Genomic DNA, 24,988 nt, shown 5'->3' on the forward strand with positions numbered 1-24,988 from the left:
TACCTCAACTATAGCCAATGCCTCAATCTCATCCATCATCCAAGTCACACCTCAACTACAGCCAATGCCTCAATCACATCCACCATCCAAGTCATACCTTAAATACAGCCAATGCCTCTATCACATTCACCATCCAAGTCATACCTTAACTACAGCCAATGCCTCAATCACATCCATCATCCAAGTCACACCTCAACTACAGCCAATGCCTCAATCATATCCACCATCCGAGTCATATCTTAACTACAGCCAATGCCTCAATCACATCCACCATCCAAGTCGTACCTTAACTACACCCAATGCCTCAATTACTTCCAACATCCAAGTCATACCTTAACTACACCCAATGCTTCAATCACATCCACCATCCAAGTCATACCTTAACTACACCCAATGCCTCAATCACTTCCAACATCCAAGTCATACCTTAACTACACCCAATGCCTCAATCACATCCACCATCCAAGTCATACCTTAACTACAGCCAATGCCTCAATCTCATCCATCATCCAAGTCATGCCTTTTAAAAAAAGGACTTTCACTGTATTGAAAGATGTCTACCTATACTATTTTCGTTCCAAAGCAAGCAGTTTGCAATGATTGACTGAACTTTTTACTACTCTTGAGACTGTTTCACAATTTTTGTCAGACTTGGTAAATAGGCTTAAATTATCCAACTCTTGGATAAGTATAATTATCAGCAATCCATGCAATTATTGGTATGTTTTTGCATCTAATTGGCTGACAACAGTTTGATGACTATTTCTGATAATGTAAAAAAAAACTAAACTTGCTAAATAAGCTTATTTCATCAAGTTGTAGAAAGTGTTTTATTATGGCAAGGCTATGTCTGTTAATGAGGTGATCTTGCATATAATGACTGAGCTTCTTACCACTATATCTGACCCAATTTATTTTAAGACTTGGTAAATAGGCTAATATCGTGAAGATGTTGGATCATTTTTCAGCTCTGCTGGTCATAGGAGAATTGTTGTCCATCTTTCATCTGTCCATGAACACAAGATTGTTTTCACTACCTTTACCGAAAGGATTGTCGTGAAACTTTACACACACACACACACACATTCATCACATGGTCTAGATTGAGATGGTGCTGCTCATCACAAAAGTTGATTCTGAAACCTCAAACTGACAATCATGGCCAGAAAAAATGTGGCAAACAGACATCATCAGAGAAGATAAAGCCTCAACCATTGGCAAACAAGGGCTTGTCACTATATGAATGATTGATCAACAAGGAGACAGTTGACTTTTCCTTAAGTCATTAATTCCTATGTTTGAGGTCAGCAGTGTGATATTACAGGGCAGTTCTCCACAAATTCATATATTACAAGATTGTCTGATGCATCTTTTCAAAGACCTGGTGTACAGATGTATTAAGCCTGCAGTCATAGCTGGGACACATGACATCACTACCCTTGATTTCAATGATGAAAATATCATCATGAAAATTGAGGATTTTTGAATGTTGGGACAGAGTGTGTTGAGACTTTGGAAGCCTTAAGCACCAGACATCAAGTTTTTCAGTGCTTTGAAGAGATATTTCTTAAGAGCTTGCACCTATATGCAGAAGAAATTCACCTTAAAGGATGAGATTCTGACACTTGCCTGAGTTACAAATATTAGCTCAAGGTTAGAGGTCTCTTTTGCAGACATCAGGTTCTTTCTCAAACATTTTTCCATGTTACTGCTGATAAAAGATGGTGAATCTTCTTCTGATGCTCAGTACAAGCTTAGAGCACGGTTTGCCTCATACCAGATCAGGACAAGCTTAGAGCACAGTTTGCCTCATACCTCAGGACAAGCTTAGAGCAGTTTGCCTCATACCTCAGGACAAGCTTAGAGCAGTTTGCCTCATACCTCAGTACAAGCTTAGAGCACGGTTTGCCTCATACCAGATCAGGACAAGCTTAGAGCACAGTTTGCCTCATACCTCAGGACAAGCTTAGAGCACAGTTTGCCTCATACCTCAGGACAAGCTTAGAGCAGTTTGCCTCATACCTCAGGACAAGCTTAGAGCAGTTTGCCTCATACCTCAGGACAAGCTTAGAACACTGTTTGCCTCATACCAGATCAGCTCCCAGACTGAAACAATACTCTCCTGCGATATTGTTGATGGACTGTGGATTCTGATGTCAAAGATGAAGAATTTATGTGGAGACTTTCTTTATGATCTTCTGAGTTATTTTATGTTAGGAGTTTTTCTTTACCACACTCTAAGGACTTTTTCATTACCACACTCTAATGCTGATTGTTAGAGGATTTTTAGTTCAGTACATGAAGATTGCACACAATTCAGATCATCCATGATAAGTGGTACATTGGAATCATTAATGATTGAAAAGACAAAGTGTGGAAAAGTCTCATAAACATCCTGTGTCTGATGACTTACTCAGAAGGTGCAAGAGTGCAACATGTGCATTTTTGACATTAAATAAATAATTTACTGACCTACTTTAGTAACAGTTTTAGATCTTGTAAATAGTTATATATGCAGTAAAATTTTAATAATCATTATTTCTTCCAGAAAATCAGCATTTTTGTCATAAGCAGTCAGTGTTTTTGTTGTTGTTGGTTGCTACCTATGTAAATGGATGGTCATATTTACATGGGGATTTTACCAGAAGACTTCTTAAGATGTTATCTTAGTCCTAAATGAAAATGCTTGTAATCTGATATCCAAAATAGCTGCCACAGTGACCATCTTGCAATCTTGTTATCACTACTCATGAAAAAACTGATGGAAATAAGCGTTCTTGCCAAAAATAACATCTCAAATCCTGGATAGAGACATGGACACAAAAGGCTTGTTTAAAGGTTTGAAACAGTGAGTGTAAATGGGAATGTCTTGAATGCAAAGTTTACAGGAGCATAGTTTTTCAGTTTAAAAGAAAACTGAATACCAGAGGACTAGCATTTTGTGATCTTTGCTGGGAAGATTTGACCTAAGTCTTGCATCTAAAATGTTACATGAGGAGATGGACATTTATGATTTGGAAATTAGAAGTTTTCCAAAATGAAACCCATCAAGAATTTAAGGAGGGTCATTATAGAGATCACTCATGGAGAAGTGATATTGTTGCCACATACCCTTCTCTATCTGTTTGTGACCTCAAGTTGGTTATAAATTAATTTTTTTATTATTGCTGCTCCTTTTGACTGGATGGTCATCTCAACATGGTATTTTTACTAAACGACTTCTTATGTCTGATTGGTCCTAAAAATGCAAATTGGTTTCACTCAGACACCACAGTGATCGTCTTGGAATCTTTTGTTGATGTCATTGCTACATAAGCTTATTTAGTGGAATGGTGAACTATTTAGTGAAGTGTAATCCAGATGTGCAATGTGAGATGACTTGAGCATTTTGTTTTGAATATTATATACATTAGGGGTAAGTGATAGCATGGTCTATTGGTGAAACGTGTTCCATAGAACCCCCTATATAAAGTTCCTATAATCCTTATTAATGTGCAATATTTGATTGAGGGTTTCATGAGCCTGGTATCAGAAGCTTACCAGACTGTCCTCTTATTTAGTGCTAGGAATCTGTTGATATTTAAAGGTCATTGGTTGGTTCATCATAATTATTATTTGTTGGCAATAAATTCATTATTGTTGTCATGGACAATGCACTATTTTCACTGTTGGCATCTGCACAGATAAAAGCATAAATGTATGTGCAGCATTTCTGAATCTCAACCATCGTTCTTTTGATGTTCTGGGCAACATTTTAGAATGAGTTTCATAGCACCTAGACACCTGTGGAGGCAGCTGAAGTATTAACATCCTCTCGTTGGAGAGGATTCATATCTTCTCATTATAATGAAACTTAATTTATGGGCATTTCACAGTTTACTTTATACCACTTTTTACCTTTATTCTGATCCTTATTTGTTTTAATAACTTCAGATTTATAGTGTTTTACAGCCATCTTTTTCATTGAGCAATCATTCCTCAAGTGAAATGAACAAACCCAAAATGAACTGTTGTATTTTCATGTTTAAAGATGGATCTTTTATGACTGATCTGTTTTTGGTTCGATTGGGCAACCATTAACTTGGCTTGAATCCTTTGTTTCATGTTTTCTCTTAATTTTGGGGATCAAAAAGACTTTCATGGGTACATGATTTTGTGGACTATTAATTACTGATTGCTACAAACCATGAATTCAGAGACACTGCAAATTTTCATCTGAGGAGAAAGTACTATCCCTTCCTGAATCCAGAAATTCAAAGAACCATGAAATAGTAATTTTTGTTTTATCAAAACAATAAAAGTTAATAGTGATACAAATAAATATTTTCACTCACATTTTGCAATATATGGTTGGAGTGTTTTTCAGAATTTTATTTGCATGCAGCTGATTTGCTAATAAATAAGTATGATTGTCAGTTAGAACACCTGTTGTTTTATATTTAAGGACAGCCTAATGACATTCGTCAGTTTGAGAGACAAAGTATTGCTGATGGTGGATACGCTGAGGACATCTTCTCCCCTATTCGAGAAGGTATTATCTTTTGTGTACCAGGTCTTTTATTTCTAGAACATATTTTAGCACAAGCTTACACTCATCTCAAAGACCAACAAATGTGAAAATGTTGAACTTTTAATTAAATTGACTGTTTAGATTGTTATTCTTATCAGTGTAAGCATTAAGGACATAGGTTTCAATAGTATTTGCCAGTCAGATGTTCGGGGGCATGGGATATATATATACATGTATGAATGTACATGAGGCAATGGGTTCAGCAGAACACTTGTCTTAACTTGGGTTCTACTATTAGGAAGGTAGCTGTTTTGGTCACAGACCAAAAGAGGTTATGAAGTGGCTTGTCACCTGTTTGTCATGATTCCATCATCTCTTATTACAAGTTTATCACTATTCCTAAACTTCTGCGAGAATTGCTGTGAAACATGACATATATTCATTGCAAGTTTTAGTTGGTCCTCACTGAAAATGGTGCCCTTCAGTCAATTATATGGCCTCATGGTGACCAGTTTAATAAAAGTGGTGTTATTCAGATCTCTAATATGATTGCCATAGCAGTAATCTTGAAAATCTTATTATTACAACTCCTTTTCAAGAGGGAGGTGGTCATATTGAAATGGTGATTTCACTTAAACATTTTTCCCAGAGGTTGTTGGTCCAAAATGAAAATGATACCAATGTGACATACCAAACTTTGACAAATCTTGTAACACCTACTTCAGAAAGGATACCCATACCTGCAAAAAGAAAGAATTTCCTTGGAATCTCTAGTTGCTCTTATATTATAAAATGATGCTGATCCAAACTCCAAAATGGCTGGCTTGATGACCATCCTGAACATAATTATATGGCTACTTTTCCTCAACAAATTGTTATTTGTAATGGAGCATTCACTGGAAGAAATAAAACTTTATCAATATATAGCTGGTTCTGAAAAACAAATGGTGTTCATCCAAAATATCAGCAGTTTAAAAGAATAAAAGTAGAGACGAACGACTTGTCATGGAGTACTAGAAAGTTTTTTCAGCCATTAGAACATTAGTCTCTTTGAGGGATTCTTTTATCTTATAATAGGGTTAGAAATTTGAGCCAAGGTTTCGTGTTTAAAATATTGTAAGAATAATAGGCCAAGTTTTGCATGCAGATAAAGACACAATCTAAGACTGACAGACCATCTAAAGATGAAAAGACCATCGTGTTGATATGTGTATTGATAATGTATCATATTGTGGGATGTGTATTGTGAATCTGTCAATATCCGGTATAGGTGTACTGTTTCAACCCTGTTTATGTGACCATCAGTTTTGCAAGTTTGGCATTTGTAATGCAGTTTACCTTCATACAGGGAAGAACCATTATTCCCTTGATGTGACTTTGGTAGAGGTAGGATGCTCAGCACTGCCACCCACTATTACCTATCCTCCTGCAAGACTGGGGATCATATTCAAAGGAGAAAGCAAATCAATTCTGTCTCTAAGAATGCGTACCCAGTCAAACCACTATTAATCCCTCTCATCCTAATAAAAAAATGTGAGCATCCTTGTTGAGCTATCACTCAGGCTAAAACTTGAATGACCATATCCACTCAGTGGTGGTGAGGGAAGGTAAGGTAAAGGATTGGGAAAAGTTTCTTCCCTTATCCTCAGGGATATATATATGTGTGTGTGTGTGTATATATATATATATATATATATATATATATATATATATATATATATATAAAGATACATACATAAATACATACATACAGTAGAGATAAAATTGTCCTCTTGTGATTGCTGGATTTGAGAGGTAGTGGAGCTTCTTTCTAATGTTAATTTGATTGTGTACGTAATCAAGGAAGAACAAATTTTAATTTAAATATGACACATATAAAATTAAATTTAGCACAAGACAAAAGTCAGTAAATGAATAAATGAAAAATGTCAGAAATTAGTTCTTTTGAATGACAGGAATATATTTCGGTGTATTGAACATTTTAAATACCTATGGAGTTACGAGATCATTTTGATATCATGACATTCAGTTTTATAATATAAAAAGTCAGATTGATTAAGGTAGAATATTAAATATAATAAGTCTATGATGGATTTTAAAAAAAAATCATATTTATGTTGTTGTGTGATAAAGGTTCATGTAAGTAAATGTGAAAGTGAATATTCAGTTTGTTCTTCTATTGAAAATAAGTGGATAGTTTTACATTATAATTCACATCATAGCATTAAAAACATAACCAGTATGGTAAAAATCAAATCTCCCCAAAATGTACAGCACCCAGTGATTGGTTGTTTGTTGGCTTTTAATGGAATTTTAAATGTATTATTAGCTAGTATGTATAGAATGGGAACCAAGTATCTTTCACAAAGACACATTGAGGCAGCTGATCTGGGCTGGGCTGGATGGGTATTGAACCTGCCACCCTTGAATTACAAGTCATTAATTCAGATGTGTAAAAGTAGTTTGTAAGCTACTCAGGGTAGTTGCATTAAAAAATATGATACCAAGATAAGGCATTTTTTTTTAATTACAAATATACGCAAAGATACTCTGGTTACTCAAAGAGTTCATATGAAAATAATACAAAATTCAAAATTGCATGTATGGGTGACCAGTCCATGTTGTAAGTGAATTCTGTTGGTACCAGTAATGTTTTATTGAAACAGCCCTCAGCCAAATTGTATACTCTCTTTCCAATGTTTTCTCTATAAAGTTATGATCATTGTTGATCTTGAACTGTAGCTAGTACTCAAAAAACCTGACAGTGCAAACTGGTGATATGTGTAGGGTTCAACAAGCAACATACCAACATTCTTTCTATGTTTTTTTTTCTCAAAAGAAAGATTCAGAATTAACATCAGAAATGATATTTCAGTGGTTTTATATTCCTGAGAATGTTGGGCTTTTATTAATTGTCTTTCAAAACTGAGTGGAGTTTTTACCATATTTCAGTCATGCATACCTCTTGAAGTGCTTGTTTACTAAGATGGCCTTTAAATTTTAAGATAAAAATGCCTTTACAGAATATACTTAATGAGCAAATTGAAACTTTCAGATGCTATCAGTATTTTCTAATATTCTGTTGACAGCTTTACGCTTGCTTAGTCGAGATGATTCTTACAGTATCTCTGATGACGATAGTGTCTTTCAAATGGACAGTGATTTAGATCGATATAGAGTCCTCGATCGAGATAGATTCTATGATCGTAAAAGTGTCTTTCAAACAGACAGTGTCCTTAGTAGGGGCTCATTGTTTGATTGGGACTCAAAATATTTGAATATTGGAGGTAAGAGTGTGACCAGTAGTTGTGACGAATGAACTAACTTGTGTGCTTTTGAGTTGTGCATTCAGATTCCATCTTTTGATTTTTTCCCCAATCATTCAGATCCCACCTAACTTGTATAACTTCATATTTTTACACTGAATAGTTCACCATGTACTGTTTGAATCTGCATTTAACCAGTCAGTATTGGGGGAAATCTTTGAAGATTTTGAACTGAATATAATTGACTAAATTCATCAGCAGAAAACTTTTGGAAGGGCATAGTGTTATACAGACATCGATCACTAATGATAGTTTCTCATGTACTGTTGGCTGCTGGTAAATACAGAGAGGCATGGTGGGGTATTTGTGTTCTTTAATCCTTTTTCGTTTTTGATTCACTTGGTCTTTAGAGCAGATGGACTTATGATGTGGTCTTGCATCCATTGTGAAAAGCGCATGCATCAACAAATTCTATTTTAAGAATATATATAAACCCTGTTTCAGTTTCTACCAATTTTGACTGAGAGCATCCAGGTATGAAGGGCATTTGGATTTATACAAATGATACTGATCCACAATGAAATGTGGCTGTAGTACTAAAAATAGAAGAAAACTGTAAATGTCATCTTCTAAAACAAAAGCACTCAACAGAATTTTGATCAAATTTGACAGAGAGCATCCTTGCACTATGATCTTTAAAATTTAAGATTTATACAGATGATGCTAATCTTTATTCAAATATGGCCACCATTACTAAAAATAGATTACCCTTTAAATGACTTCTCCAAATCTGCTGAACAGAATGTGATCTATTTGGACAGAAAGCATCATTGCATGAAGATTTACCATTTTGTTTTAAATGTATTATTCAAAAAATACAAATGCCCTTAAAAGACTTTTTCTCTAAAACTGCTGAATAGAATTTGACCAAACTTTACAGAAATCAGTGTGGCTTGAATGAATTTCTAATGTATGCAAACAAAGCTTATAAACCATCAGACGTGGCCATAATTGTTAGACATAAAGAAACCTTTAAATAATTTGTTCTTTCATAGCCGCTGAATAGAATTTGGCAAAACATGATTAAAATCATCCCGGCTTGAAGACCTTTCATATGTACACAAATTATGCTGATCTGCCGTCAAATGTGCCCAGTGTTTTACAAAAAAGAAAGACCTAAAAAATTCTTTTCAAAAACATCTGAACAGAATTGGACCAAAATGCCTTTAATTTCATACAACAGATATGATGCTGATCTACAATACAATATAACTTTTGTTACTAGTTGAAAAACCTTTAAATGACTTGTGTACAAAAAAAACGATGAACAGATGTCCAGAATTAGAGAAATTCTGGCATATTGAGTTTTCAACATTGTACATCTAATGACATACTACCATCATTGTAACTGATAGAAATACATTTAAAAGACTTTTGAAAAAATGTTACAATTTGACCAAAATTTATTTTAATGATCCTGGTGTAAAGTTCTATTAAATTGATATGTATTATATTAGGCTGTTCTTTCAGATTTATATGTATTATACCAGTCTGCTATCAGATCTGGTTACCATTACAAATCATAGATAAAACTATAAACAACTCACTTGCAGAAACTGCTGTACAGAAATTGACCACATGTAACAAAGCATCCTTGCAAATGATGCTGAATCACAATAAAATATAGCTACCGTTACTTAACCTGGATTAACTGGAAAATCCTTTAAAAAAATTCCTCTCAAGGAACTTGTCTGAATTTGACCAAAATTTAAGGAAATCATTCTAGCATAAAGGGCTTTTCAGTTTGTAAAAATGATACCAGTCTGCCATAAAAATTTCTTTAAATAACCACTTTGCAGACTTTGATCAGATTTGATAGAAAGCATCATAGCTTGAACATCCTTTAGATATTTTTTAAAATAATATTTCATTATCAAGTGTCGCTACCATAAATAAATGGAGAAAAATGTATCCAACATAACAACTGAGTAGAATTTGATCAGCTTTGCCTCAAACTGTGACGTCAGAAATATAGTAAAGCTCACATGTATTTTCAGAACCCATTGTATCGCTGTGGGGTGGTGGTGGAGAGAGTGGAGAAAATTAAGGATAAAACGTTCACCATCTCTCCACACATCCTGACAGAGTTCCCACTGCAGCTCGTGGAGAATTGCTTGGTATACCACACTTTCTTATGGACTCGACTGGGTGTGGTTTACTGTGTATGACCCCTGCAAGCATGTTCTTTAGAGGTTTTTGAAGAGTGGGGGGGAGAGATGCCAATTTATCGACATCTTTATTGGATGATTATACATATTTCCTAGTTCTAATAAATTTTGTGATAGACATGATGCCAAATTAAATTTTAGATCATATTAACAGTCACAGTGCCTTGAAAAGTGTACTAATACTACTGTACTTTTTTCAATTACAAAAGGTTTATTAATATGTTATGCAGCAAGTTTACTCTTTCACTTTATTCAAAGAAATCTGAACAAACTTATGAAGTGACTTGATGAAATCTTGTGGATCTTCTCTTGAACTGTCCAAAGTTATCGTACTGTCCAAACATGAAAAATAATTCTCTAAGGTAGGTATATTTAAATTCTCAACAACAGCCACTTCTATTTTAAGAAACGATAAGAAACAAAAAGCCCAAATTGAATTTACTCGAATCATGTGTTTAGTCCTTGAAAAGTAATGACCCAGTCAAGAGGCAGAATATACATGTACCCAGTTACAAACTTTAGATCAATTCTGACTGCAATTTTGCTGTATGGGACTTGCCATTTAATTTATTGTACTTTCTGGCTAGGGCTATTTTCTTATTCTTAGGAAACTTAAATTGTCTCTTCCTAGTAAAGAAATAGCTTGAGCTGATGTTCTGCATAAATAGAAATGGTGACCATTGTAAACACTGTTATAAAATTAGCATCAGAAGATGTCGATTTCAGTGTGGGAAATGTGCGTTCCTAACATGAAGCCATCTGAGATGGCGCTTGTAGTTTACAGCTGAAATTATGTTCTATCATTCACATCGGAAATGGATTGATTGTTCTTAATTAATCTGATCTCAGTGTATTGTTGCAGTGAATAATAATGTGGAAACTTGCTAAATTTTAAAATGTTCAACAAATTTAAGGCATTGAGGTTGTATTCAAAATATGTCCTATTATTTGTTTTTCTTATAAAAACTAAATTTGTATCATGATAGAAAAAACTAATCAGTCATATGGAAATGATGTGTCAATAACCAAATCGTAATATAGTTCTAAGATGTTTAATTATTTCAGTGCAGTTTCCTGTTTGTGACGATTGGAGCATTTTGCTATTGAGACAACAGAATAAAACATGCTCACCAATTTCTTTCCCTACCTTTTAGCAGATATCTGTATTTGGAAGACATGGGATTGATTCCTAATCTCTCGATCAATCAATCACTAAACTAATGGCTGTCAAATTTACATTTCTGTAACATGATGTAATGACTTTATGCAGAGAAAGACCTATCAGTAGCATTGATAACAAAGTTTGGTCTTTACATTTTTATCTCAAATTGGTTTAGTGCTTCTACTTGTATTATGGAATCCTTAACTTGACATGAAACCAAACCTTCAGTAATTGCCAATGGACCTATTTAAAGTACATTTGGCACAATGAATGTTATATTTTTTAAAATGACTGAGTACTGTGTTATCAGAATGGGCAAACACAAATTTCCTTATTTCTAATACAGTTTTGTGCAGTATACTTTGTTTACTCTGGTATGAAATTCAGGATTATTGCACTCTGTGCAGTGAAAAGAACCATAACAGATGAGAGACATCAAATATTGTACAACAAAATGGTATTCATATTTGACAGATGTGAAACAATATTGCACAAGTTTTGATAGTTAACTCATGAACGAGCATGGCCAGATCAGGTTGTGTTGGGGGAAGGGGTTTCCAAATTTCAAAAGGGCCACAACTTCCCTTGAAAGGGCTCCAAAGCAAAAGTCTATGTGTCTAATTACTCAAAGTGGGCATAATACGCAACAAATATGCTTTTTTGGGGTCAGGTGGGTAGGGGCCCTGTACCAGCCCTGACGAGTTCTCAGTATTATCTTGTACTATTTCTTCTGACATCCAGTCACAGAATCATAGAGGTATGATTTAAACTATAGATGTGTATTATTGAAAGAACACTATGCCATTCCTTTTTTTTTCTTCATTTGAAATAAATTTATCTTGTGATGAATGAAACAACAAAAAGGGGCCCCCGAGTGGCCATGTGATCAAAAATGCTCAACATCACATATCACTGTCATCTCACCTCTATCTCTTGGGTTTGTGTCTCTGATTCAACTAATGTGGGTATGTGAGACAGCTTGCCAGTAGCTTTTCGTGGGCTGGTGGTTCTTTCCAGGGTTTTTCTGGGTTCTTCCTCCACCTTTTATACTGGCCACTATGTATAGTCTATCTTGTGCTGAAAAATGGTGTTAAACTCTACAACAACAACAAAAGAATATCCTGGTTGGAAAGAACATGTATTTATATTCAGCCTTGTGACTGGGTCAATACGTGATATGTAAATTAAGAATTTACTCGTTTTTGATAAACAAAAGTGGCTGTCAACTGGAATTGTCTAAATCTTAGAGGATTATTTTTCATGTTTAAACAGGATAAACTTAACATTGTGCGAAAGAGGTTGATCAACCTATCTAAATGTGCAGAATAGACAAGATTTTTGAAAAGATTAGTTTTTGTCCCAATATATTTGATATAAGATCACTTGATTGTTGAAATGGTTTTCCGACTGTAAATCATGCATGACAATTCGATCTTTCATGGGTGGTCATCATGCACTGACTATTCAGGTGTCAATCAATAAAACTTCCATTGTTAATAACTAGACCATAATTTGAGATGTATTTAATGCAACACATGTGATAGAAACATCTTTCCCAAGCTGAAACTGACATCTTCTGATGCTAACATTTTATAACGGTGTTTACAGTGGTCACTGCCTTGATTTTTGCTGAACATCTGCTGAAGCCAAGGCTTTATTAGGGAAAGACCATGTAAGTTTTTAAGGGGGGGGGGTTAGGGGTGAATGCTTGAAAACTATTGTCTTTTTCTGATTTGTGATATAAGAAGGACACTATGCCACTGATTGCTTTACTTGAAGCAAGCTTATCTTGTGATGGATGAAATAATAAAAAAATACTTGTCGGAAGTGATAATTTAGCCACATAAAATTAAATGGACCTGTGTATTCAGAATTGAATTAGTCGATAGTTGTGTACATGTGTATTCAGTCTTGTAACAGGGCCATTACTGCTTAAGGACTAAACATCTGGTTCACATTTAAGTGTAAATTCCTTGGTTTTGTTGGGGTTTTTTTTGTTCCTGTTTTTAAACTGAAGCTGCTGCTTTCAGGAATTTATTTGTCCATACATCAGAGGATTACTTTTCATGTTTAAACAGTAGGATAAATTTACACTGTTCAAAAGAAGCTCAACAAAGTGGGCCTCTTGTCAAGTCAGCACATAAGTTTTCTAAATGTACGAAATATACAGGACTTGTAAAATTAATTTCTATTGTCCATATATATGATCAAAATTAACAGCACTGATATTTGAAATGGTATATGATTGTTAATCACTGATGATGTGTCGGTCTTTCTGTGTGTGCTCTTCGTTGATTGGCTATTCAGATATCAATCAATAATGCTGATTGGCTGCTCTGCGATTGAGATGCCATGGGCACGCTGGCTGAGGCATGGTAGTGATTTAGTACCATCGTCATGGAGCATTATCGCAAAGCAAAAGTGGAGGAAATAAAGTCCCCAACAGCAGTGCATGAGGTTCTGAAAATGCACATGTGCTGTACTGTAGATGAAAATGAAAACACTAGAAAAACTTTGAAACATTCTCATAGCATAAATAATCAACTGCACTGAAAGAAATTTAAGTAGAAATCATTGTACTGACCCAGATTTCTTGGCTTACTGCTTATGCAACTGGCAATTTGACATATGTCAGCCAGGTGAACATTATCAAGTCTAATTGGGTTTCTTGTATTTCTCTTTCACTTCTTGTCCTTTTTTATTTGTTTGTTTGTTGTTTTTGATAGGTGCTGTCATCTTTAGAAGTACAACTCATATCAAAAGTAGGTGATAGTGACCTTATTTCACTCAGAAAAGCTTGTGAAGTTTTGTTTTTAGTTTCGTTTCTTGAAAATTGTTATATATATCATAAAGTGTTAGGGTTGCAATCATTTAAGAGATTATGTTCTCCCCGACATATTAAAGAATGTAGTACAGGTCCATGCACCCTCCAATACATCGTAGGTAGCAACTGATGGAGACAGCAGCTTCATTGGTGCAGTGGTAGCATGCTGAAGTCACCACTGGAAGGGTGCAGATTCTAAATCCTACCAATGATGGATCATTCTAGGATGGTGTGTCCTTAGGCAGGGCACTTTATCCTTGGCGCTAAATAACCTACTTTTATTGCAGTGATGTCAAACAAAAAACCAAACCAAAAGGAGCTGCTTGTTCATTTTAGCATAAATAGGTCACATCACTCTCCTGGTCCAGAAATAACATTGAAGTTTTTGACTGTATTTCCATTTCGTATATCTACGGTCATAAAGCCTGATGGTGCATGAATCTTTTTGGATTTCTATATTCTTTGTAAGATACAATGTGAGCCCACTATAGCAAGCTCTGTTCTAACATGAATTCAGATATAACACAGTTGTGGTGTGTCTCCCAAAATTTCATATACATGTATTTTTCTCGTACAAAAAAGCTTTTTTTCTTAAAAGTACGAAAAAACTGTTAAAGTTTGGTAATTGTGGTAATAAGAATTGACAAGTATTTAGACTTCCAGACCTGACCGGCATTTCAAGTGCTGGGGACAAGTTTGATTTTGGGGCCAAGAAGGATATATCCACAGAATTCTTGGCAGGTCTTTTCTTTCAAGCAGAAATAAGAATTTAGAGAACTTCCTGAAAATACATGTGTTCGTATCATGCCTAGATGGTGTGTTGCATACAAGAGGGCATTGTCAGATAGGTATTTACTGACTTACCTCGTTGTTTAGAATATGGCATGCTGTTGAGGTCTGTTTAACTGTTTGAGATATTTCCTCATGACTAAATGATGTTTTTATTTTTGTGTGTATCAAATTTTGTTATTTGGCAGAAGAATACAATGTTTGTAATTTGTTACTGAATTCTTGTATATGAATCTAATGTCAGAGGTCCTTACTGGTGAATAACTGTCAATTTTTCTTTAAATTTTTATGGTTTGTAGCCAACAGGAAATCCATGAAAAATGGTCCCTCACCAAAAATAGTGAATTCAAAGTATTTAAATGGAAATTTCAATTGTGGTAGGTATTTTGTAAACATTTGCATGCTGATGCACCAAGTTAAAAAAATGTCTTGAAATTGTAATCTATACATAATTTGTATGCCTTATGTTTGTTTTTTTTTCATTCTATTTCCTATGATTCTTGAGGTTGTAATCTGTATGTACATGTAATTTGTATGCCTTATGTGTGTTTTTATTTTTTATTTTTGTTCTAATTGCTACCTTTTCTTGGTGCTGTAGCATATTTTGGTAAGCATATTCATTGAATTGTTTAAAAGATACATCTATGCATGTTTGGGAATCATGGATGAGTTCAGAATGCATTGTATAAAGTTTATTATTGATATGAATTTGAGTAAACAATGTGGACATTAATTACAATAAAAGAAGTATGAATTGCTTGCATGAACAGAGTTATGTTATTTTTGATATAAAAAAGTAAATTGCACCTCTAAAATTGTATAGGTTACTAAAAGCATAATACCTTTTAATAACTTTAAATTTAAGTTTATAATAAATAAATTTACACATCCTTAACTACAACTAATGGTCTCACATTTGTTTCTTACACCTGCACTTGGTAGTGTTGCCAGCGATGCTTTTAGGAAAATCTAAATGTAAAATTTTCATTTGTATTGTCTGCTTTTTTATGTAACCTTAAAAAACTCTGGACCTATCGATCTCAGATGAAAGATGAGAACCTCATATACATTTCAAACAATGAAAAATATTTCCTCAGTAAAGTCAGCATTGTACAATATGCCCTAATTTGTAAGGATTTTTAATTAAAAATATTGTTGACATAATCATAGTGCTAATTTGAGCCAGCTCAAGTTAGCCACACTTATTAACTGTTACATTAGTGATTTTCAGAGCTGCCATTTTGTTTAGCATGCCCATCACCACAACTGTACTCATTCAATCTGTTTGAAACAAGATCATATTTGTATTAAAATGAAAGCTAAGTATTTATGATGTCATTGGACATAGTGGAAATTAGTAATTATCCACTGCGTAGCTGTCAAAACAAGCCTGGCTTTACGGAACTTTGTACACCACTCCCTCGATAACTTGCGCACATTGGGGTCCAGAAACATTGACTGCACTATAAGTGAGGCGTGAGTTATCGAGGGACTTATAAAATAAGCCCAAAACGACGACATAACGGAGAAATGGGGGGGGTAGGCAGATTTTACTGTTGAATACTCACTTTATAATCGTTAATCGTTCTGAGATTAAATGTTAATAAATATCTCTTCATAACGGTGTACTTTATTATTTCCTCATAGGACAACATTAATTTCAGGATAAATTACAGTATATTGAGGCGATCATCGAAAACATTATTCCACGTGGTTTCCGTTCGCTTAACATGTGTACCACTTCACACATTGTGTACTACGTCACTAATTTTATGTTGAATTGGATACATTCTAGTTTTATTGTTTGATCCAAATTAGACGATTTTTTTATATACAAAAGATCGATTCTTTTCGAGAAACAGTGTTGATCGAACGAACGATAGATAAATATTTTTGAATGTGATAGAAGTAAAATGGAAAACAAAAAAACTGGGGTTAATCAGTATAGACATGTGTAATTGGTCTACAAATTTAAAACAACGTAAATTAGAACAAGTTAATACTTTACGTTTGTGCCATGCTTGACAAATATCAATTCACTTTTTGAAAAAATCAGTTATTTTTGTGTGTGTGTGTGTTACTCCTTGGTTTCTCTACCGCCGAGCAAAATCCCTCAGATTTCTCAACTGCATGAGCTTTACGTAGTCAACATTTTGGGTCTCCAGCCACCTTATGGCAATATCAAAATATTTGATTGCTTCCTGTGCAGAGGGGTGTGGGATGTTTCCTGTGCAGAGGGGTGGGGGTGCAACATCTGCGTCTGCATCACTTTCAACACTTGTGTTACTCCAGTTAGAATCGTCTTCTGCTGCAAATTTGTTCGCTATAGAAATAATTATAGTTTCATCTGACATGTATTCGGATGTGGGGCAGTCATTGTCAGCACAAATCCACTCCTCCATATCATCAAGAGAAATGCCCATCTCAGGACCATGAGTCTGTACGAATTTCTCCCAAACAGCCTCGGCATTAATGACATCAGTTTCATTGAAACATTCGAAGTCACTATCTTTGTCGTTGTCTCTGTTACTGTTTTGCTTTACGTCAAAGGCAGCTCCAAAAATCCAGCACCCGAGGTCTCTTGTAATCGATTTTTTTTTTTAATGCAACAAACACTTCCCCAAGTTGTTGATCAAAACAAAGCCGGCATGTACATGTAATTAGGTTCGATTGTTCGATTGACTCTTTTCATGTTTTCAATGAACAGAATATGTTGTGATTATAATGTTTACACTGAAACGGAATTAAAGGATTAGAACGTGACTTTCACACAGGAAGACCTTTAACTGGTGTTTATTTCATTCTCTGTTGCCACCTGTTAGCATTTACCAGAAGTTTTCATTGATCGCTATTTCACCAGACTGTTTATTTACAGTATACTGACAACTATTTATCATAAAAACTTACATAATATATGATATCTTTAAACAGAGGTCTTGCTAGGATTTTAAAACTGGGTCTTTCTGCCTCTGAATTAAATCACTAAATATCAGTACATTTTCTCACTCGGCCGCTAGTCAAAGCCTTTGAACTAGCCGCCTAGCTGTTGCATCATGTTCTTTTTTTTTTTTAATGTACTCTTATAAAATGGCAACAGTACATCAAAGAGTCTTTCAGTCACTGAATTCTGTCATTGTAAATATCAGCACAGTTAACTGATCAACACATTTTCCCACAAAGCAGGTGGCTAAAACAGGATCGGCAAATCTTAGAATTTTCCCGCGCACCTATTACATGCGTACGGAGGACTCCCGCCTCAGTGATTTTCTGCGTCCCAGATCAAAAATTGGCGTCCAAATACGTGTAATTAAGCGTTTTCGAGACCTCTGAAATTAATTCTTCTTTAGAACTTGAAAATTTCAAAATATGGATTATATTTTTACGGGCATTATTCACCATTTTCGATGATAAAACGAGCAATGTATCAAGGTTTAATTTATCATTTCTTATCGTAATTTTTTCACATTCAGCATATTTTAAAGATATGTTAAATACATTTTCTCTGGAAAAAAATCGGGAGCCAAGACAGACACCGCGTTATAAGTAGGATCGCGAGTTATCCGGGCGCGAGTTATCGAGGGAGCGGTGTATATTAAACAATTCCAGTGGTTAGCCGAAAGGAGGCAAATATATGTAACAATATCTCTTAGGTGTCAACTATATAAATGACATTTATTGAAGTATTTTCATGAGGGATCTGCCTAATATGTCTTATAAATGGGTATCTGCCATATTGAGGTGTCTGCAAAGGAAGGCTACACTGTATTCCAATTAAGCTAATTAAGCTTGGTACATATTCCAAGCAGGTTGTTTAGAGGTGCTTTTTGACACTTAGAATTTTCTGCATACAGTATTTGTACATTACACCATGACATTGGGAGGGTTGTATAGTTTAACTCTTGTCCAGCCATCTCTTAAACCTTAATTAAGTTTTTCAGACACTGGTTTCACAGTTTTTGTTTTGTGAACCCATTTCTAGTTATGTTTAAGATGGAGTGTAGCATAAGTTGTATAAACTTGAGGATGCTTGGTGACGGTGACCATAGTATAAAATTTAGGATGCTTGGCAGTAAGGAGTCACCATAAAGCACTAGTATAAGTGACCTTTGGTAATTTAACTTAGTTACCTTAATGAGTGGTTGTCTTTATCACAAAGAAATTAATAATTTTGAAATCAATAATATTTAGTAAAAATTAGTTTTTCAAACTTCTCATTAATGATTAATGTTCAAACTTTGGTTGGATTTGAATATTACTGCTTTTGAATACAAACTTTTCTGTGGTGATAGGAAGAAAAGATCTACCAGTATGTTGTTTTTTTTTAAATTTCACAAAATAGAAGTGGAAATAAATCTCATACCTGTAAAAAGAATGAAGTATAGAGGATGTGCTGTAAGTTAGAAATGATTTGGTTAGATTTAATGAAGTTAGTTGATTTTTCACAGAATACCTCATTACAGGGTCTTTCCAAGAACTGAAAATTTAAGGAAAAACCCTCACTCCATTTAAATAATGAAAGCCATGGCTTGGGCACATTTATTTTCTTTTGCGTGATTTGTTATTTAAGTTAGCATGAATCTTTGCAACTGTAGAATAGATCCCGTGTTGGACCTGATAACTTCAGATTGTGTTGCTTTTATGAGAGGAAGCATATTGTGATTGCTTTGTCTGTTTGTCCTATCACATCTTGTCCTGTCCATACAAATTCTTCTTTCTTCTCAATAACCTTTGATGTATTTCAGTAATTAAAATCAAATTTTATTTGAGACTTTACATTAAGAATGTCTTGTTCATTTTCACCATTTCCAAAGTAATTTAATACAGTTATGGCCCCTGTTTGATTTAAATTCAGCTCTTAAATTGCATGATCATCACAGGGACATATGTGTTTTATGGGCACATTTTTGGATCCTCAGTGTAATGTAATATTTGTTCACAAAGTTAAAAAGAAAATTTTAAGTATTTCCAGAGAATGCATTATTAAAGGCCTCCTTTTTAAGTGAATTAAAAGGACAATGATAATAATACGAGCAATTTCTCAAATAAATTGATTTCAAGATATGAATATATGTAATATCATTTAAGATTAGCAGGCTGCATAGTAAGTGGTTACCATTGCTGCCACTGCAGATTGGTTGCAAATTCCATTTTTCTGATAGGAAATTGACTCTCACCCTGACTTAAAATGTCCAAATTTCAAAAAGAGGGGAAAGAAGCGCAGATTAGAAAATAGGCTGCCATTCTTTATATGTAGAGTGTAAGTCAGATTTTATGTGATTTAAAATTTTTGAATTGAATCTTGGTGCTAAATTATTTTGCTATGTGGCATGTGCTTGTGATATTGTTAATTCTTAAAAAGGTTGCAGGAGAAATAGGAGAAGTGTTGTCCCTTGTATTATTTATTTGGTTAATTTTAAGAAACTGTTTGAGCCGTTGTGAGTATTGATACAGGTTTGGGGACTGGTTTATTAGATTGTAAGCAGACATAAGTGGATTTTACAGAAAATTCAATATTTCTTTTATGCAGTAGTATAGTTGTGGTTAGTTTTGAAGGTTGTCCTGTCATAATTTAAGTCCACCCTTTCGTTGTAATTAAGTTTAAAAAACAGTAAAGAATGCTTAACCAAATCATGTTAAGGAGTTTAGTTAGTTTGAAAAATGTTGTTAGTTTTATTAGCACAGATTAATTTAAAAGTTAAAACTTTTCTTTATGAGATAAAATTCTAATATTTTGCATGTGATGTTTTCTTTTTAAATTGATAGGAAATGTTTATTTTGTATATCATGCAAGTAAATTTTAAGTGGTACATGTGTACCAAATCCTTGCACTGTTATATGGATTTGAATTGTCTAAAACTAATATTTGTTTTCCATAATTAAATGATATATCTGTCCATAGATATTCAACATTGCTATCTCGATTTACAACTAATTATTCTGATTTCGTCGGAATTAACAGTTTAAAAAAGGAAAACAAAACTAATTTCCTCCTGCCACCATAATGCTGTTCAGCAAAATGAAGTTAACATTTCAATTCTGTAAATTGAAGTGATTTAACCTGCAGATTTTATATGAAATTTTAGTAGTCAAACATTGCTTCTTGTGATACATTTTGTGGTTTAGTACATGTCCTGTATTTGATTCAGATGTTATGGTAGAGTCATGAAATAGAAACATTTTTTATTTGAAAAATGTACATTTTCTAATTTAAAATGTTCTTTAATTTTCATTCTTTAAGGGTCATATGTGAACCTTAAAAATTTGAATTTCAGCCTGGTAAAAACCCAGAAATTATTTGTTAAAAAAACATGGGAACCATCTATTTAGCATGTTAAATTTTAACTCTGTCATCTTGCTCTATTTATCAAATCTGAATTTGAGAGTTTTGAGCTAGAATTTGGTGGGCTTTTTTTGCTCATTCTTTTAGAATATTGGAGCTGAGTAAATGCTGTTCACAATTATGTATTAAATACAGCTTAAGAGGATAATGGACCTGTGCAAAACATGGTATGTAAAAGTTATGACCCTATTTCAAAAACCGTGGCACTGAAATACCATATGGTTGCTGCCATTATCTTCCTGTCTATTGAATATGCAAAAAAGTAAGAAGAAAAGAACAGAGAAAGATTTTTGCAAGTTAATTAGATAGATTTGTTATGGGACATATTCACCATTTAAACTTTAAGGCGGGGCCCCGAGTGGTCTAAAGCGCTCTCCATTACGGATCACTGCCATCTCACCTCTGTCTGCGTAGGTTCGAGTCTTGGCTTCGGTTAATGTGGGTATGTGAGAAAGCTTGCCAGTAGCTTCTCGAGGGTCGGTGGTTCTTTCCCGGGATTTCCCGGGTTCTTCCTCCACCATTAATACAGGCCGCCATGTATAGCCTATCGTGTGCTGAAAAATGGCGTTAAACCCTACAACAACAACAACAACAACAATAAAACTTTAAGAATTTTACTTTTTTTTTTAATTCATTGGCTATGTTGATAAATATTTATTGCAACTCATGAACATTTCTTTGCACAAAATTGTGTATGGGAGACAATTTGTCACATCTCCACACAATGTTAGTTTGTACACGCAAGTCCAGCAAGCTTCACTCAAGTCTGAGTTGTACCTGTTTCGTTTACATAATTAATCACGATGTTTGCTACATGCCTTTACTAGAAAATTAATTCAGGCTTTTATACTTTTACATACAGGAGAGTATTCAGGGGATGGTCTGGACCTAGGAAGGAATTCTTCACTGACGGCTCACAGCTATGACAGAAACCTGTCCGCATCAAACAATCAGTCTAGAAAAAATGCAGGAGATGGATATGCAGGTACTTAGGCCAAACAGTAAAGTTTTTCTTTAAGTTTTACTGATTCATTTCCACATAGAGTCTTGTATTATTTGATGCAAGGGAGTATTGGTTACATCAGTTAGTTTTATTACATAGGTCAGATTTAGTCTTGATCATAACAAAAATGGGCCCCTATTCCAAGATGAAATTTTTTAGAATATTTATTTGAAAAAGATGTGCAGGGGCCCCATTTTTTTAAATGTAGGTTCTATGGTGATTTGGACTTTTTTGTTCTGAAGTCATCAAAGGGCATACTTTATGCTGGCAATTGAGGAAGCCTTTAAACTTCAGGGTAGACTCAGAAAAACATGCTCGGGACCCAGGGATGACATTTTCAATGTGGAGTAGTAAACCATTGATGCCATTTAGAAATGTTTTTTTTTTATTTTATATAAGCTCTCAGTAATTAGAGTATCCAATCATTTAATGTTTTTTAAAGTGCTTTTAAATGGAACAGCCATGGTGATTTATGTTTTTTTTAATACTTTAACTGTTCTTGTAAACCAGACTGAATTCCTGATTTTAGCCTTTGACCCTTGAAAGTTATATCTTATATATTTCTTTAATTGTCCTTGTAAAAGAGGTTTTTTAATAAAAGAATCCCTGCAACCCATGGATGTCATTAGTTCATGATAATGTTGTAGGGTGTGTATGTGTGTTAAAACACCATTGTAGATAATTATCTTTCCTATGGAATTGCTTTAGATAAGTTGTCTTTGTATTATGTACTATTAATTGAAAATAAGCATTCTCTATAAAGATAATTAGTCTAATAATCTTTAATTTTAACTTGTAGCCTAGGACTCTTTTCTAGTTGGTGAAAACATGTGATTTGCTTGTGTCTTATCATCCAGCTTGCTTTACATTCTCAAATCTGTGAACATCTACATTTTTTATATTTAATCTTGGGAAATCATGGAAATCAAGTTTAACATGCTATCATTGATAAATATTTAGTCTTCAGGTAGTCAACACAGGCCTTATTCCTCACCAGTGTCAATGATCAGTTGCAGAGGTGCTACCAGGGCATGTAAATGCAGGAATCATGCAAAATTTGTATAAATTTGTGCACTTGGAGTGCAGTGATGTGCAAGAACTGCTGGAAATTAGTTTAAAGATGTGCATATAAAAAATGTATTGTAAGGTTTGTCATGACATTGGTCTCTCTTCAGGATAGTAAATTTACACATCTGGGTTCTTGAGCTTGACATGAATGGATGTTGAACTAAATTTGATTGTCATGCTAGGCTCTGGAACAAACATTCTGTAGGGGTTTTGATCCTTAATAGTAAGGGAATTTTACAAATGCGTGTTGATAATACGGACTACCTACAAGACCAAAATGACTAAATCCCATCATGGTTCATCTTACGATGATGATTTTAATCAGCAAATACTGACTGATGATAGTGATGATGAGAAGGTGGATAATTGTACATAATCATAAAGAACAGTTTCCCAACTTGTTCAAGCTGGCTTAGCTAGTTATGTATACAACCCTTCAGACAGCAAACTGAAAGGGAGATCTCGGCACAGAAGAATTGCTGCGTACAGATAAGGTACAGAATAAGCTCAGAAACAAGCTGCATATTAATGATTATACAGCATGGGGTGACATCTTGAATTGGTTTTGATTTCAGTTGAGCTCAAACATAGTGGAGCAGAAAGAGAGATCGATATGAAGTGTTAGGTAAATATTCAACTATGGTTCCCCTCCACTTATTTTTGTTACAAGAGGGTATCTCTCCCCATTAGACAAAGTCACGTCAGCATCTCTGCAGTTGGGATAATAGAGTAAATCATCTCAGATGATCAAGTGAATTTAATTAGCAGTTTCTGTTCTGTTGATTTTCAATAATGACTTATGAGTAAAGCAGTAGTACACAGCAGCTATATTGAAAATCTCATTATTGCCATTCCTCCAGAATGGATGGTCATATCAGCATGAGGTTGTCACTGAATGGATGGTCATATCAGCATGAGGTTGTCACTGAATGGATGGTCATGTCAGCATGAGGTTGTCACTGAATGGATGGCTATATCAGCATGAGGTTGTCACTGAATGGATGGTCATATCAGCGTGTTGTCACAATGGATGATCATATCAGCATGAGGTTGTCACTGAATAGATGGTCATATCAGCATGAGGTTGTCACTGAATGGATGGTCATGTCAGCATGAGGTTGTCACTGAATGGATGGTCATATCAGCATGAGGTTGTCACTGAATGGAAGGTCATATCAGCATGAGGTTGTCACTGAATGGATGGTCATATCAGCATGAGGTTGTCACTGAATGGATGGTTGTATCAGCATGTTGTTGTCAGTGAATGGTCATATCAGCATGAGGTTGTCAGTAAAAGATTTCTTTCTAGTTGATCCTAAATGAAAATGGTGCAGATTGGATGAACATCATGGCTCGCCACAGTGGCCATCTTGAAATTACTACTCTTGAATGAAAATATTACCATATGGTTTTTTCAAGAAGAGCAGATGAAATGTTCGATAAGACCATGTGTTTTCACCAGAAGACTTATGATGTATCGTTTGTCTTGAATGAAGATAGTACCAGTCTGGTGTTGAATATGGTCACCATAATGGCCAATTTGAAAATTGTCTCACCATTTCTCCTGAATGGTCATATCAGCAAGGAGTCTTAACTGAAAGACTTGATGTCTAATTGGTTGGAAATGAGAGTGGTACCACTCCATCTTCTAGTATGTGTTATAATGGTATTTTGAAAATCTTTTATCACTGCTTGTCTGAGAGGGCTGGTCATTCAACATTTTGTTTTCACCAAAAGACTTCTTACAGTGTCTAGTAGGTACTAAATCTAAATGGAGCCAATCTGATACCCAATATGG

At 34.6% G+C, this 24,988-nt stretch overlaps 1 protein-coding gene across 3 annotated transcripts in view; it reads left to right on the plus strand.

Moving 5' to 3' along the window:
* The window catches only part of LOC149789438 (protein NEDD1-like), an 80,713-nt gene that overhangs the window by 29,238 nt on the left and 26,487 nt on the right, over positions 1–24,988 (plus strand). For 2 of the 3 annotated variants that reach the window (XM_089975531.1, XM_089975530.1), the window contains exons 9-11: positions 4,445–4,531; positions 15,079–15,156; positions 21,982–22,104. In XM_089975531.1, coding sequence (XP_089831657.1) covers positions 4,445–4,531; positions 15,079–15,156; positions 21,982–22,104 — 288 coding nt within the window. The remainder of the gene's footprint in view (positions 1–4,444; positions 4,532–15,078; positions 15,157–21,981; positions 22,105–24,988) is intronic. The other variant, XM_089975532.1, reaches the window with a different exon arrangement.

Source organism: Sinohyriopsis cumingii, chromosome 11 (assembly GCF_028554795.1).
Source record: "Sinohyriopsis cumingii isolate HCF-2022 chromosome 11, ASM2855479v2, whole genome shotgun sequence".
NCBI classification, from domain to species: domain Eukaryota; kingdom Metazoa; phylum Mollusca; class Bivalvia; order Unionida; family Unionidae; genus Sinohyriopsis; species Sinohyriopsis cumingii.